General features: G+C 36.6%; 1 protein-coding gene across 3 annotated transcripts in view; it reads right to left on the minus strand.

Annotated features, from left to right (window-relative positions):
• TPP2 (tripeptidyl peptidase 2) overlaps positions 1 to 15126 on the minus strand; it is a 54876-nt gene that overhangs the window by 20173 nt on the left and 19577 nt on the right. For 2 of the 3 annotated variants that reach the window (XR_012584160.1, XM_074562031.1), the window contains exons 13-24: positions 13678 to 13846; positions 11610 to 11767; positions 11082 to 11158; positions 10031 to 10137; positions 9417 to 9571; positions 8049 to 8165; positions 6411 to 6511; positions 4154 to 4250; positions 3740 to 3877; positions 2289 to 2533; positions 2019 to 2097; positions 114 to 152 (exon numbers count right to left, since the gene is read on the minus strand). Coding sequence is in view for 2 of the 3 variants with exons in the window: in XM_074562031.1 (XP_074418132.1) it covers positions 114 to 152; positions 2019 to 2097; positions 2289 to 2533; positions 3740 to 3877; positions 4154 to 4250; positions 6411 to 6511; positions 8049 to 8165; positions 9417 to 9571; positions 10031 to 10137; positions 11082 to 11158; positions 11610 to 11767; positions 13678 to 13846 (1482 nt within the window). In the remaining variant the exon portion in view is untranslated. The remainder of the gene's footprint in view (positions 1 to 113; positions 153 to 2018; positions 2098 to 2288; positions 2534 to 3739; positions 3878 to 4153; positions 4251 to 6410; positions 6512 to 8048; positions 8166 to 9416; positions 9572 to 10030; positions 10138 to 11081; positions 11159 to 11609; positions 11768 to 13677; positions 13847 to 15126) is intronic. The other variant, XM_074562039.1, reaches the window with a different exon arrangement.

Consider the following 15126-nt stretch of genomic DNA (forward strand, 5'->3'; position numbering starts at 1 on the left):
CTGAGGAGGTAGATGAAGGAGACAAATTAAAAAACCAATACTGGTAGACAAATTCTTTAAGTCATATGCAAAAAGACTTAAGTATATCTTTTTCAAAAACTAACATTCAGTACCTTTTTAAATTTTCCTTGTCGCTTTGCTGCAGACTGCCCCTGGGAGTTAGAATAACATACTGTAAGAAAACATGCACACACCACACAGGATGGAGACACCTTCTCTGTACAATTACTTTCAACCTACAGATTTTTAAACTTTTTAGAGAGTCATATCTATGATAAAACATGCTCTTAAAGCATGCTCTTTCAGGTTTTTAAAGTTAATAAAACAATGCATTATTGCATATACAGTCCTTTATTCCTGTAAGACAAGCAAGTGTTGTTAACCACTTAGCTTAAATTAATAAATTACAGAAATTCAGTCTCAAATGTGTAGATTTTAGATTTTGACTGTTTAGTGGCATTGTTTTGTTTCATAATAAAAACACAGAAATTAGATACGTTTTCCCGCACATTGCATCTACTTGCTGACCTAGAGACAGCTTTGCTGCCTAGTCGTTTTTTGCCTCATGGTACATACTGAAGTTCACTAAAGGCAGCAGAAAGTATCTGATGCTATTTGATACCATCCTTTTTCCAGTGAAATATGAGCATAACAGTAATGCCTTAGACTGTAAGACACACCTCAGCTAGAATTTCTCTGTGTGTAAGCTCTGACGTATTCTTCAGCACATGAAATCTGACAGGCAATACCTACCTACCTCTTGCCTCTCATCCCAGAAATCACTATACATAACTACTTAGCCTGTTTTTTAAAATAAGATAGACAAGAATTACAACCAATAGTTCAAGGAAGGGAAACTACACTACACTAATGGATTTACCATGGATTTAATAAAAGTATACTTGCAATGCTGCAGGAATCACAAAGAAATTAGTTACTTAGTTACTGGGGTTTCCCTCATTGATACATAAATTCTCCTGACAGACATTAACTAACCTGCAGTTACATGTAATCTGCCCCAAAAGTGCCACTACAACCAAATCAGATTGAATGAACTAAACTTTTCTACTCAACAATATCTAAAGGTATATGCCTACCTACTCACAGAAACTTACTTTCTATGAAAACATACTCTAGTTTTATATACATTGTTCAGCCACATCTAGTGATACATGAACATAGATGAACTACCTCTAAATACTAACAATCACCAGGACTGATTCAAATTTATTCTCAGCTTTGCCTTCCATTTAAGAATAGCTAGGGGAATCTTCTAAATACCTCAGCACCAGATACACACAAGAACGATCTGGTTACTATAATCACTGTTGCACTATGGATTCATAAAAGTTAAGAAACCATTTTTTACAGGATGCTGCATTATGAGCAATAAAACCCTACAGCTTTTTTCTAGTATCACACAGAGAGATCTTACATCATTCTGTTGGAACATACACTCGTATTAGTGGTTGACAACATCAGTGTGCAGCAGGTAAGAATATCTGCTTATGCATTTGAGTCAGCAAGATCACTACTACTTTCTAACAGTAACATATAGGTGTTAAGAAAGCACACATTTTTGCTGAAAATTGTATGCATGCAAGGAAGAGTACAGCTGTTTATCAGAGAATCAACATGCACAAAATACAATATATATGTATTTTTCATTCAAAAGTTATACTAAGCTATGCAGCTAAAAAAAAAAATCACTTTTAAAGGCTCCACACCAACAAAAAAGCAGTTGCTTCTACAAATACAAGGATTCAGAGTGAAAGAATTAGAATTCAAAATTTAGAAAGTGTAATTGAAGTTGAAATTATAAGATAAAAATAAAAATAGAACTACTTAGAAGTTACTCTGAGCTTATAGTGAAACAACTGCTTCTAAAATGTCTTATATTACTAACCCTAGTGCTCTTTTAAAGTACTAAACCCATGAAAGAGAGCACTTCCTGGCATGCCATTTACTCGTTTCAGAAGTTTCAGAAAGAGAAGACGTCATCCATTTCAAATACTCACAGCTTTCTTTCCAAGTTCTGTTTTAGACAGTGTAAGAGCTCCTGCAAGGTAACATCCTGGTCCTGCTCCTTTAGGTATTCTATTCAAACAAAGAAAGTTCAGTGTTAAAACCAGGTTTATTAACATTCCATGGGAGCTACAGTAAAGAACCCAAACAGTGAAAGAGCAACACAAGAGGAATTACCAAGCCACTATCAAAGTATTATTTTAGTTAGTGCAGAGGCAACTTGTTTACATGTATATGAGAAAAACAGGACTCCAGTAACTTACTTGTCATCAGGCAGAGATGTAACAAAGAATGGCTGACTGTGTTTGGGCGGTAATGTCAAACTGTTGGATTTCTTCTTCCCTAAGAGGGCAAGGCTATGGTTTTCATAAATATCTAAACTCAAGGTACTAGATAACCTGTGAGAAACAACAAATGGAAGGTCTTTGATGCGATCCAGCTCACTGTTCTGTTCATGACGAATTTGTAACCGAATAGTGTAATCTCCTTTTTCCAGTTTCACAGAATACTGAAAGAAAGAAGTTCTCATAAATGTCAAGATTAAATACTTCACTGTTTACAAAGAAACCCAGAAGTACGACTGTCATGTTCTTCTTGATCCATATAGCTCTAGCTATTTAAAATATGCTAGATTGCTCAGTTTTGGGATTTCCTGAAAACAGTGCTTTCAAGACTTGATAGCAGCCAAAATACATTTCAGTTTGACTGAAAAAAATTAATTTTTCAGACCACAAAATAGGCTGACATTAGTTGTTCCTATTCTATAATCGTATTAGCTGCTGAAATAATAAACTGAATTCTTGCTAAACTTTCAGTTCAAAACCTCTAGCAGGTTTGGCTTTATAAACTTTCAGTTCACTGTGTAACTTCAGGTGAAGGACCTGAGAGATTCCTGTGAGATTTAAGGCTGCAGTTTAAAGAGCTAACAGATTCTTTGCCCTGAGCTTTTATATCCAGTTAGTAATATGCAGATATCACCATCTCCATTTATTAACAAAAACAAAAAACCAAAACCAATCCCAGCCCTTCCCCAAACAAAAAAACCCAGACTATAAAATTCTTAATTTTGAAAACATTCTTTCATTTCTATCAACCTAAAGGGGCACCATTTGGATATTTTGAGCAGTAACATGCTAAGTTTCCTATCTGCTGCTGCTGTAATACAAAAGGCAGCCCTAAGAAGAAAGGGACACTGATTAAGAACTACCCTGCTCCCAGAATCTCCCTTTCCTGGATTAGGGAATCGTGATTCCTATTGGTATTTCTTCCTGGATTAAATAATTCTGAAAACAGATCTTTTCCACCTTAAATAGAAAAGTTCAAGGTATCATCTTTGTAAAAAACCTAAACATAAAGACAACAAGAACCTGAATTCAGTTCTTGAGAAGCACCAGTTAAAAATCACAAGAAGTTAACAGCTTTTTGTAGAAATAAGACACACCATAACTCTTTCTCCTTCCTTGAAGAGGGGAAAAAAACCAAAACCAAATGTTCTATTCCATGGAAACAAACCTGTCATTACTTTTTTTTCATACAAATATATCACCACTGAACCTGTTTTCTTGTGAAGATCTAAGAACATTATACCTATGCCTCAGGAAATGTTAGGAGCAGGAAATGTTAGGAGCTAACAGCAAGCCTGGGAGGTGAAAAATAATGGAAGTTTTCACACTGTGCAGAAAATAGGAGGTAAAATAAATACATTACTCTGTACCTGGTGTGGATAGGCATCTCCTGAACCCATTTGTCTTTTGTTCTGGTCAAAAATAATCCATAGTTGACTATCAAATTCAGATTCGTACAACAATTCACAAAGAAGTGGACAGCTTGGAGTTACTTCTCCACTCTTAGGCTATTAAAAGAAAGGTCAAAACATTTAATACACTATTGAATAAAACAAGTATAATCCTTACATATATATTCCAAAGGATACCTGAACGAAAGCCTGTTTCAAGCAACAGTAGCTCCTAAAGAGAACCAAATCAGAATTTTGACTAGAGAGAGTCTATAGAGTGTGAATCTAGACCCCATTTCCAACAGAAAGCTAGTTAAAGTTAAAATCTGGTTTTAGAAAACATGCTGTATTTATTAACGATATTTTAAAAACCCAACTCCCCATAACCCTTACCTGATGGAAGTTATAGGTCAAAATCATCTCATACAGTTGACGATTATTTGGTAAAATATCTCTGGAGCCCAAAGGTTTTATTTTTGCACTCACAGGTCTGCAGTTAAACCAAAAACAACAGAAGGTACTCTTAAGAAACATGTATCCTCTATCAAAATTTGTCTTGCTTAAGCAGAAGCATATTCTGAAGTACAGTTGAGTTCAGCACTTGCAGTAACATCTCTTAAAATATTGCAACTATCCAGGCAGCATACATTCCTCTTTTAAAATGAATGTCAGTTCAAAACCAAGGTTTAGTGACATTACAGACACCATCAAAGAAAGAAGCCAACAGAACTTGTCAAGGACATCTAAATGCTCAAAATTAAAGACCGTAAAAAAAAAAACCCACCCACATAAAAATTGGGAAAACCAATAGACTTCAGGATTAAGGAAAAAAAAAATCAGGTTAATTTACATCTCTAGTATCCATGCTGCAATCAGCACTTTTATTCACAGATTGAAAAATTAATGGCACAGTAATTAGAGGACAGAATAAACAGTTGAGAGAATCTGTAAGAGGAGAGAATCTGTAAAAGGCCTTACAGAAATCAGCGTAGTAACACAGAAGAATGTTAACATACACAACATAAGTAGCATATGTTAACATAGAATCACAGAATGGTTAGAGTTGGAAAGGACCTTAAGGATGATCTAGTTCCAAACCCCCTGCCATAGGCAGGGACACCTCCCACTAGAGCAGGTTCTGTGTTACTACTCTGACATAGGTAGTGTATGTTAACTCAGAGACAGTGAGGACAAGCTATTGTTCAGAGCAGCAAACAGTATAGACCTTAAGCATCAAATAATACAAGGCTAAATAATAATGATACAGGAAAAGCAGAGCTTTGGAAATAAATAGCAGAACGAGGGCGGTCTGGCATCATTTAAGTTTACATTTCATTCATTCTGACAACCTTTATTACATGACCAAACTTCTGTAAGATTCTGTCAGCTCTTTCATTGCCAAGGGCACAGACTAGCTACCCAGCAAAATATCCGTGCTGGGTCAGACCACAGGTCCATTTAACCCAGGTTTCCTAGTCTGGCAGACACCAGATAGACTGCCGACAGAAGACTTAAGAACCAAGTAATACCACACATGATACATCTCCCTAATGCTCACCCTGCCTCCAAGCACCTGAAACGCAAGAGACCGAATGAGAAGCCATTCAGTACTTTTTTTCCTCTGTGTTGTTATGATTCATTACTTCAGTCAAGAGACACTATTCATGCCTTAATTTTAATAAATAAATATTTCTCATTAGTTTACTTAACTGCAGTTCATTTACTGTCAGATGAGTGCCTCAAATATTACAAGGAGATAAGAGCATCTCCATTTTACAAACCAGGAATGCGGCAAAGATATATTAGGGGATTGTTTGATTTCCTCACTTAAGGCATATCAAAGCGGGTATTTCTGAACCTAACATTAGGTGACGTGTTCATTAAACGATAAACTCCTAGAGACCTCCATTCCAGTTACAAGTACCCAAAAGCCCCAAGACAGTGCCAAGGTCTCCACTGAGAGGCCCAAATAATGAAAGACTTTAGATTACTGGCCACTGTGAAATTGTCTAGCCCAAGTCTTAAAAGTACTGCTTAAGCTGTATGGCATTTCTAATTCCTCCTCAAGTGACCAACTTTAGTAATTGCTGCACTGGTTCGGACTTTTTTCAACGCAGCTTTTCCTCCAAATCAGCATGTGTCAAACTGACAACAAGACAAACACAACTTTCTGCACCAGATAGTACAAAACCAATTCCAGCCAAGCAAGAGAGAGAAGACAGTCTTCCCAGGCCAAAATCAGGCAGGATCTGAAGCAGTTGCTTAAAAAAAAAAAAAAAAAAAACAAACCAAACCCCAAAACAACAAACAGAAGCATCAATTAACTCTACAATTTGTTTCTTTAAAGTGCCTTTTACCTCTAGGTGTCTCCTTTGGATGCAATGGAATATTTTTGTAATTTGTTTTTTTTTTTAGTTAGCTTAAGGAAAATAATTTGTATGGAAAAAGTCACCATAATTCTCAAATTTTTTCAAAGTTAAAAGGAACTAAAATAGAGAATGATGAGAAATTGTAATAATTGATGCTCCCAAACCCACTTAAAATTTGACAAGAATATTGTTAACTTAAATTTCACTGTTAAATTGTTACTGCTTTAACTACATACAAATAGTTTTCCTGCTTTCCCAATACAGTTCCCCAGAAACTCTACCTGAGCGTTTGAACCCAGCTTTTCAGATTTATGCATGGAGCAATATCTTCATACTTCAACAGGGATTGAACATCAAATCGCACGATGCCTTCTGAAGCATGCTAAAGAAAGAGTATATTAACAGTTACACTTCTGTGCACTTATAACACCAGATGTGGACCACCTGATATTCCCATCAAAAATACAATGCAAGCTGTATTTGTCTACACTGTAAGTAGTAATACCACATGAGTTTGAAAATGTGACAAGCTTAACCCTATTTTAAAACAGCAGGTATACCAGGACTTGCAAAACTTTAGCAATTGCAGCTACAGTCTTATTTATATTTTTTTTCCCCCTTAATAATTAAAGTACTTCCTATAGAACTGTCCAAGTCACACTTCAGGCAGGGCTGGGTTTTATTTGTGTATTTGTGACTATTTCCTTTGAATATGTAATTCAATAAATACAAGTATCAGTCATCTAGAATCTTAAAACAAGCATTTTATGGTGCTTCTGCTTAGGATCATTATTACAGAATAGTTTAACTTTGTAAAAAAGAAAAATACTACATACACAGGTTAGCATTACGTTGATCATTGGACTTGATGATCTTAAAGGCCCCTTCCAACCTAGACAATTCTATGATTCTATGATTTTTAACTCTCCATTATTCAGTTAATGTAATCTTGCTGGGGTGGGGGGAGCTGCTGTGCACACCACCACCACCTTTTTCTTTTCCTCTCTACTGGTTCAAGACCTGGTACCTTAGCACAATGCACCCACTCTATTTCCCCATTTTATTCAGCTCTTAGAGCCTGAAAACAACCAAATTAACCCATAGGACAGCTATAATTTGTTCTGACCCTTAGCTAAAAACAAAAAGGAGGCGCCAGGATAAATTAGCATGGTGCTGCTTCATGTAGGTATTGCCATCTCAGCTCTCAAAAAGAGCCCTCTCCTGAGGAAGGCAAAGTCAAGCCAATCCAAGCCAAGTTGCACAGGACAGCAAAGAACACAGGAGTAAGACAAAGTATTGTAAATATTATGGATACTAAGGTTTTTAGCAACTTTTTCAATCCTTTAGTATCAGAGTCTCAGAAATCATGACACCGCTGATCCACTGTGCCTTCAACTGCCCTAAATGATGAATCTCAAGCCAACTGGCACACCTCAATAAAACACTGAGCAGAAAAATTTTAATTACATTTTATTCTGAAAACAGTATTCAGATTATTGTCTTTTAGCAACAGTAGTCTAGATACTCAAGTTTAAGAACTGTGGTCCCAGCAAATTTTACTCACACAAACACTTACTTGCTAACGTAAGTATAGGTACAACTTCAGTCTTTTAGTATGTCCTAATATTGGTGTTGGGTTTGGGTTTTTTGTTGTTTTTTTTTTCCCTTTCTATTTTTTTCCCCTACTGATTTATAAGGAAAAGGCACAGAAAAAAATCATCAAGAACGGTAATGGACATTTCTGTGGGACCGAAATCCTATTTACCTAGTCTAAAGAAAAAAATGTGAACATCTCACATATAAAGATACTTTTAGTCTTTCTAAAATGCAAGCAAGAATGAAGAAAAGCTTTTTTTTTTTTATTCTGAGATACCACAAGACTTCAGAATAATTCAAAATAAACACTCTGGAAAACTTACCATGTTTAGTTGAGGAGTAGCACAAAGTACACCATGGAAGGAAATTGTGTAATTAATGCTAACATCACTAAGGCTTGCCCACCATCGAGCAACACAAAATTCAATAGTTTTTCCAGCCTGGGGAATAAAAGCACAAAGTTACAGTCAAGCTCCCATCTTCCCCTTCTGTTCACCCCAGCCTCCTTCATCCCAAGCCAAAAAAATTGGAGCATTGCTCAAAAAACGACACGGTTTTATGTCCAGTTTACTCCAGTTGTATAGGTTTGTACAGTACCAAGTAAGACATTACACTTGGTCCAGAAAACACAAGACAGCTCCAACAAAATAGGATGACCGATGACCACATCAAAACAAAGAGCGCCAGGGGCATACCCTACAGAGAAAGGTACAGCTTTTAAATGTTACGTCTTCCTTTCCTAACCTTCAAACTATGCAGACAGGTTAGTTCATAGATGAGTTTACTATGTGTGCCCTAGAAAATGTGTATCGGATAAAGAGATCCCATTCTCTGCCTAAATAAGATGACATGAAGCTTGGGAGGTTTGGGATTTTCCTTGTTGCTTGGTTGGGTTTTCTGTTGTTTGGTTTTGGGTTTTTAACTAACACGATAAAATTCACAATGTGTCACTGGGACTACTGGCATTTCCAGAGGGATGAAGCTTGGGAGGTTTGGGATTTTCCTTGTTGCTTGGTTGGGTTTTCTGTTGTTTGGTTTTGGGTTTTTAACTAACACGATAAAATTCACAATGTGTCACTGGGACTACTGGCATTTCCAGAGGGTAAGGGACAGAACAGCACAGAAATCATAACCACCCTTAGGTTTTAGAGCTATACACCTAAATTAAGCAAACTTGAGAAGTGGGCTCTACCATCCACACCCTTTGAACCGTTAGCGCACTCCCTGGCTCCATTTTGGACCCTTGAGCTAGCATTATTCAAGTTAAGCCTGCTGTATCTAAGCTGTATGAATGTAAGACCGGTATCACCTGGCTTCAACGTCAAGTAGATGCCCCCAGATAACCTCATAAAGCACTAAAGGCAAAATATGCTGAACTACATCTATCCAACAAGTCCTAACCCCTATTTGAAAGGGAAACAAACTGGTTTGTATAAACCAGTGCCAAGAAATTGAAGAGATTAATACATATTACAAGGACATTCCCACATAATTGAGAAACACTACTGAGCTATTAAGAGATCTTTTCAAAACTCAAACCCAGACACATTCACTACTGTAACAAACATATGATTTCTTGCATTTGGGGTTCTGCTTTGGAATATAAAAAAAAAAGCAGAATGAGTTATACTGTACTGCACTGATATATTATTTTTTCCTCCCTTCGCCCACACCACCCTAAGGTAACTTACTAAGACAGGAAATGCTTCAGTCACTGATCCTTTTTCTGGTAAGGATGAAAATTTGTAGAACTCATGACTTCTGTAAGCTTTTTGTTTCACGAGCTGAACAGCATGAAGTACAAACTTGGCAGTCACATCAGCTGAACATGAACATACTGTCACTTCTAGATTAAAGAAAAAAAATTAAGTTTAGTTTCAAGAACAGAAAACCAAATTTTTTTCCTTCTTGCAGAATTACGAGCTACTTGCCCACTATGAAAATCAGATTTTCTTCAGTTAAGACATCTTTCAACACTGCATCCATATACCTTAAAAACTAAGAAAGCCTCAGACAGTAATACTTTTCCATAAGCATGAAGTATTCCTCCAGTTATGGGCAATCACTTCAGATTGTATTTGCTTGTTTCTAGAAGACTGAGAATCAGGATTGTACTATGCCAGAAACCATAAGATAACTCAAAAATCACTCCTCTAAGAGCTTAAAATCAAATAAATATTTTACGTATTCTTGGGTCAGATCCTTCAGTTCTTATTCAGGCAGAACTCAAAATAATTTAAAACAACTTTGTCAAGTCTGACAGATGAGATTTTTTAATTTAGTTAAACGTGGTCATTTTCCCTACCAGCCCACGTAGCTCCCAGTGGAACATCAATGAAGTGCCTTCGGATTTGACCAGGTTTAAAATGAACATCTGTATATGTCAGGTCATAGCTTGATGATTCATCTACCCTGTATGTCAAAAAGAAAACACAAACAGTAATCAAACAAGCCGCGAAGCCCCTTTTTTTTTGTTAAAAGTGTTTTTAAATGCAAACATATGCTCAAAACACACGTACAATGAAGATATTTAGTCCTCAGCATCAATTATTTCAGTCTGTACTAGTACAGAATCTGATAGCACAGTGTATTTAAAAGATTTAAAACATCAGCTCCACCACATTATGTAGACAGCCTCCCTGCCTCCCCGAAGTTACTGTGCTTAAACTTAAGTATAATAGAATCCCAGTTTTCAGTGGATCTGCTTTTCCTGGCTGAGTAACTTTCCACTAAAGTGAGCTAAGGTATGTAAAAAGTAATATTTCTATGAGGGAGTTAAGAGAAAAGTTACTTCCCCCCGCTACCCCCGGGCCAGATTTTCTACTGAATATGTTTAATAAGATACTCTCCTTCCTTATAAACGTCACTGAAGTCATATGTTTAAACCAATGATGGGCCCAACACTGACTTTCTAAATTCACTGTACTGAAATAATCATGAAAGCTTATCCCAATGTTCACCTGCCAAATAACGTCCCCTGCCTTTTCTGTACTCTAGTCCACCAGTTAGAAATGAAAAAACAAACTCCAGTTAACCTGAGTCAACGAGTATATTAATTGATACTTTGGTCAACAAGCCAGAAGTCATCTGTATTCTGATGGACTAGGAAGCTGCTGCCATTGTGGCTAACCCCAGCAGAACACATGGCCTTCTCGCTGACAGAACCCAAACTACAAAAAAGCCACTGCTGTACAAGTCTGCTGCGAGAACCTTTTCAGATCTCTGCTCCCTTTTCAATGTTAGTAGTAAGCTCAAGAACTCACAGAGAAAGAAGGTGGTGAAATAACTGGCTTCAAGGAAAGTAGGTACAGAAAATTAAACTTAAAAAAATGCAGATAAAGCCTGGGTTTACTTACCTTGTTGGTATAACAACCGTTATTGGAACTCTGAACAGAGGGCCTGCATTAGGCATTGCTATATCATATCCACACACCTAACAAAATAAAATACAGCCACTTAAAATCTTTGGTCAAAATGAAATTATAGATGACAAAATTAGTTTTTGATCTTTGTAGTTATCACTGAAAAAAGAAAAAAAGGAAATCTTCATTTGACCACTGTCACCCTAGAAATAATAAACCAGCAACATACACTGAGAAAAAAAAAATTAGTTTTCATACTTATTTCAGTCTTTCCCCAGAAGTTTTCAGGCTTCCAACCGACATTCGATAGCTTAACCTAGTTTCAACTCAGAATTTGTCCCAAACAGCCTTATTATTTTATTTCAGCTTTTTTGTTGTTGTTGTATTAAAAATATTTTAATCCTTGTTCTCCAGGATTATGTTTGAGAAAAATACATAAAATTACTTCTATAAAAAGTTGACAGAGACCACAAGAAAAGGATACGTCACACAATCTTGCTTAGAACACCAATATTTCAATACCTCTGTATAATGTAGTCCTTCTCTCAGGCCACGTGGATCCACACGAATATTTATATGTCGACACTGGTTCATAAGCTCTAAATGACTAGGACACTGGACCCACGGTGCATTTGAAGTTAAAGCCAAATGAAGCTGGAGAGATATTCTTTCAGTGTTTTCTGTCAAGAAACAAATTTAAAAAAGAGTTCAATAACACAAATATATGTTCGTATTCTACTGTAACACAGTATTTGCCATTAAAACATACACATCAATAAAACGTAACAGGAACCAATTTCTTATGGCCCCTGGATGTCAGATTCTCCAAAAAGGACAGTGTTCTACATTATTTCTTTTAACTCAAGAAAAACAGAATAGCAGTACAGTAAAATAAGGGTTGTACCCAACTTTGAAATTTCCCCCTGGCAAAAATACTCAAACCTGACAAAGTCAAAGGTAGGCTGGCAAGCAACACTTCAGTTACCCACAACATAGTCTGGAAGCAGACATAAACTTTATCGTTTAGATACAAAGTCTTGCCTAATGCAGAGAAATACAATAAAAAGCAACTGCACTGATTGTGGAGGTTACACTAATTATCAAATTACATTATAGAGCAACCTAAGCAAGAGGTAGAGTCTATAAAAAATTACTATGATAATCTAATCTGATTTTGCAAACAGTCAATTTAGCCAATTTTGTAAATTAGCTTCCATGTAAAAAAAAAGCTATGGGTTAAAGCACATCTTCCAGAATAGCATCCAAGCCTATTGAAATGTTAGTGGTTAAAAACTAGCTTTCTCCTGCTTTAAAGTTTAATGACACTTTGAAAAAAAACTTTCACGTTTCCTAGTCCTAATTAACCTTAACTTAATTTTCAGACATTTCATTACATCTTTGGTAAATGAAGAAAAGAGCATTCTTATCAGATGTAATTCCCTCATAGTTACATAAGAAGCAATAAAAGCTCAAAGAGAGCTTCAACAGACAAACTGAGCAGATCAGCCTCCCTTAACCTCTTCCTACAGTTTCTCAAACTCAGTCTTGTTGAAGACACCAGACATAGCACAGAAATAACAAATGGACAGCTACTAGGGAAACAACATCATGCTACAGGCCAGTCATCCATTATAAATGTCTGTGTTTTCAGATTGTTTGCTTCCTGCAGAAGAGTCTAGCATATGATTATTTCATTTCTCCATGTCATACAGTAAATTTTAAAAGCACCAATTGCAATGTAACCTGTCAAATAACTAGGTTACTCTGAGTCAGTAACCTGTCCCAACTCATACTCATTCTTCCCCTAAACTCACCCTTTTGTCACATGACAGCCTTCTTGGAGATCACTAGTTTTAGGAAAGGATTGCATATAATGTAAGTCAATTTCTCAGTGAGTTCCAATTTGTATTAAGTAGAAGTAAATCAGGGCAAAATGGTTTATGGAGAAAAGACGTCAAACCTTATTTTGAGTTGCACAATTTATTTTTTACCCTGTTAGTAAGTAACTAAAACCTGTATCAACTCCTGTTTTGCCTTTAGATATATTCATGTTTCTCCATTATTACATACTGAATATAAGTCTGGTTTGTTAAACTAAGATTTTTCTCAGGTTGTAGAAACTTAGATATAAGTCCAAATCTAGAATTTATAGTCTTTAAATAACTGAGAAACTAATTTCTGGGTAAGTTTTTTCATCTTTAGAACAGTAATCATTCTTTGTCAAGAGTTATCTACAATAAAAACCCTGAAGTTCTACAATTTCATGAAATATTAGGGATATTTGATGACTTTTTTGTATTCCTCCCTGGCCCCACAACTTCACTTTAAATTTCTTCAGAACAAAGAGATATCCCTTTCTTCAGTGAGAGGAACCACAAAGCAACAAATGTGGAAGTGCTGCAGTTACGAGTTTGAGGTTAGAATGGAAAAGTTGTTTAACTGCATGCCTTCGTTTACCATGAAATCTAGAATTGCACTTACTCCTTTTACGGTACAGATTCCTATCACTCCTCATTATCACAGCTTTTTTGTTTGAAGATTACACTTTATTCCTATCCTCCCTCCCCCACATACAAAAGCTCTTTGCTACCTGTATTCTCAGGAAAGACAGGTTCTATGCCAACCCCATGATCAGAAGGTGCAGCTATCTGGGCAGGATCTCTGAGGTAGATTCCACGGTTGCTGCCAACAGTAACCGTAAAGCCTATGTTACTTGTGAATGATGAATTCTGAATGAGGTAGTCATAGGCTTTATCAACCTGTTAGAAAGAAAACATTCTGAATTAACAAATTTTAACAGTAATTTATGCATATTTTCTTCAATACGAAGCACTCGGCAAGCACAGCAACAGTGAAGTAACTCATGTGCTGCCTGAGCCACACTGACTGTGCCTTACACAATACTCACATGTAGAAAATGAGGCAACATTTTCAGTCTGCAACAGCCACGCAGAGCACAAAGTCAAGAATATTAAAAAAACCCAACAACCTAAAACCCAAACAAAAAGCCTCCACAAATCTCCTTTGCTATAAATACATCAAAACATGCATAACAGAAGTTTTCAGAGATGACTTCAAAGATCCAGACCTACTACCCTAATTTAGGTGCCTCTCTCATACATGGAGCAACACTAATTAAGCATTTAAACCTTTTACACAATACAAGAAGTTGAGTGGTTCAAATGCAGTATGACATTGCAATATGGGATGCCCGTGTAAGTTTTAAACAGTGATATGAAATAAGAGAAGGATTTAAGTAAATGAGCTGTCACAGTAAACTCAGATGACAAGTTCACCTTTTTCTTTTAAAAAGACGCCCTTCTATCTCACTTTCAATTCTACTGACTCCAAAAATCTTACATTCTCTTCTACTTCACAGTGAGCTACCTTTACCAGCAGAGATTAGGGCACTCTCCTTTGAGACAAGTGGATATACAACAGTCTCATTCTCCCAAATAACTTTCAACCACGTTTTAACACATGCTTTAATTACAGACTACTAAATCATAAGATATGACTGCCACAGAAAAATGAAACGCACCAACGTTTTTGATTTGATATGGCTGCCACCGTTGCTGCTTTCTGTATCAAACTCAGTGTTACAGATGTTACCTATTAAGTTCTGGCATCTCCAGAACATGAGTTTAGGGCTATGCATTTAATATTTAGCATCTCTAAGCATGAGAGCAAAGTCTCAGTTCCTCTATTTGGCTAGAACGGGAGTGACTGTAGGCAAAAGACAGCAGCAGCTCTTCAAGAACTTAAGCTTGTGCATAGGGAGACTGTCAGTCATTATGCCTTCATCATACAAAGGATCACATCACAGATTTCCAAGCTACTTAGAAGTCCACAGGATACAGAATCACAGAACAGTAGGGGTTGGAAGGGACCTCTGGAGATGCATCTAGTCCAATCCCTCTGCCAGAGCAGGGTCACCTACAATGAACACTCAGAACAATGAACACTTGACAATGAACACTCAAGACTTTTCGCTGCAGGCCCAGAGCAAAGTCATTGCACAACTGCAGCTGTACTGCTT

This window comes from Larus michahellis, chromosome 1, assembly GCF_964199755.1.
Source record: "Larus michahellis chromosome 1, bLarMic1.1, whole genome shotgun sequence".
In the NCBI taxonomy this organism is placed as follows: domain Eukaryota; kingdom Metazoa; phylum Chordata; class Aves; order Charadriiformes; family Laridae; genus Larus; species Larus michahellis.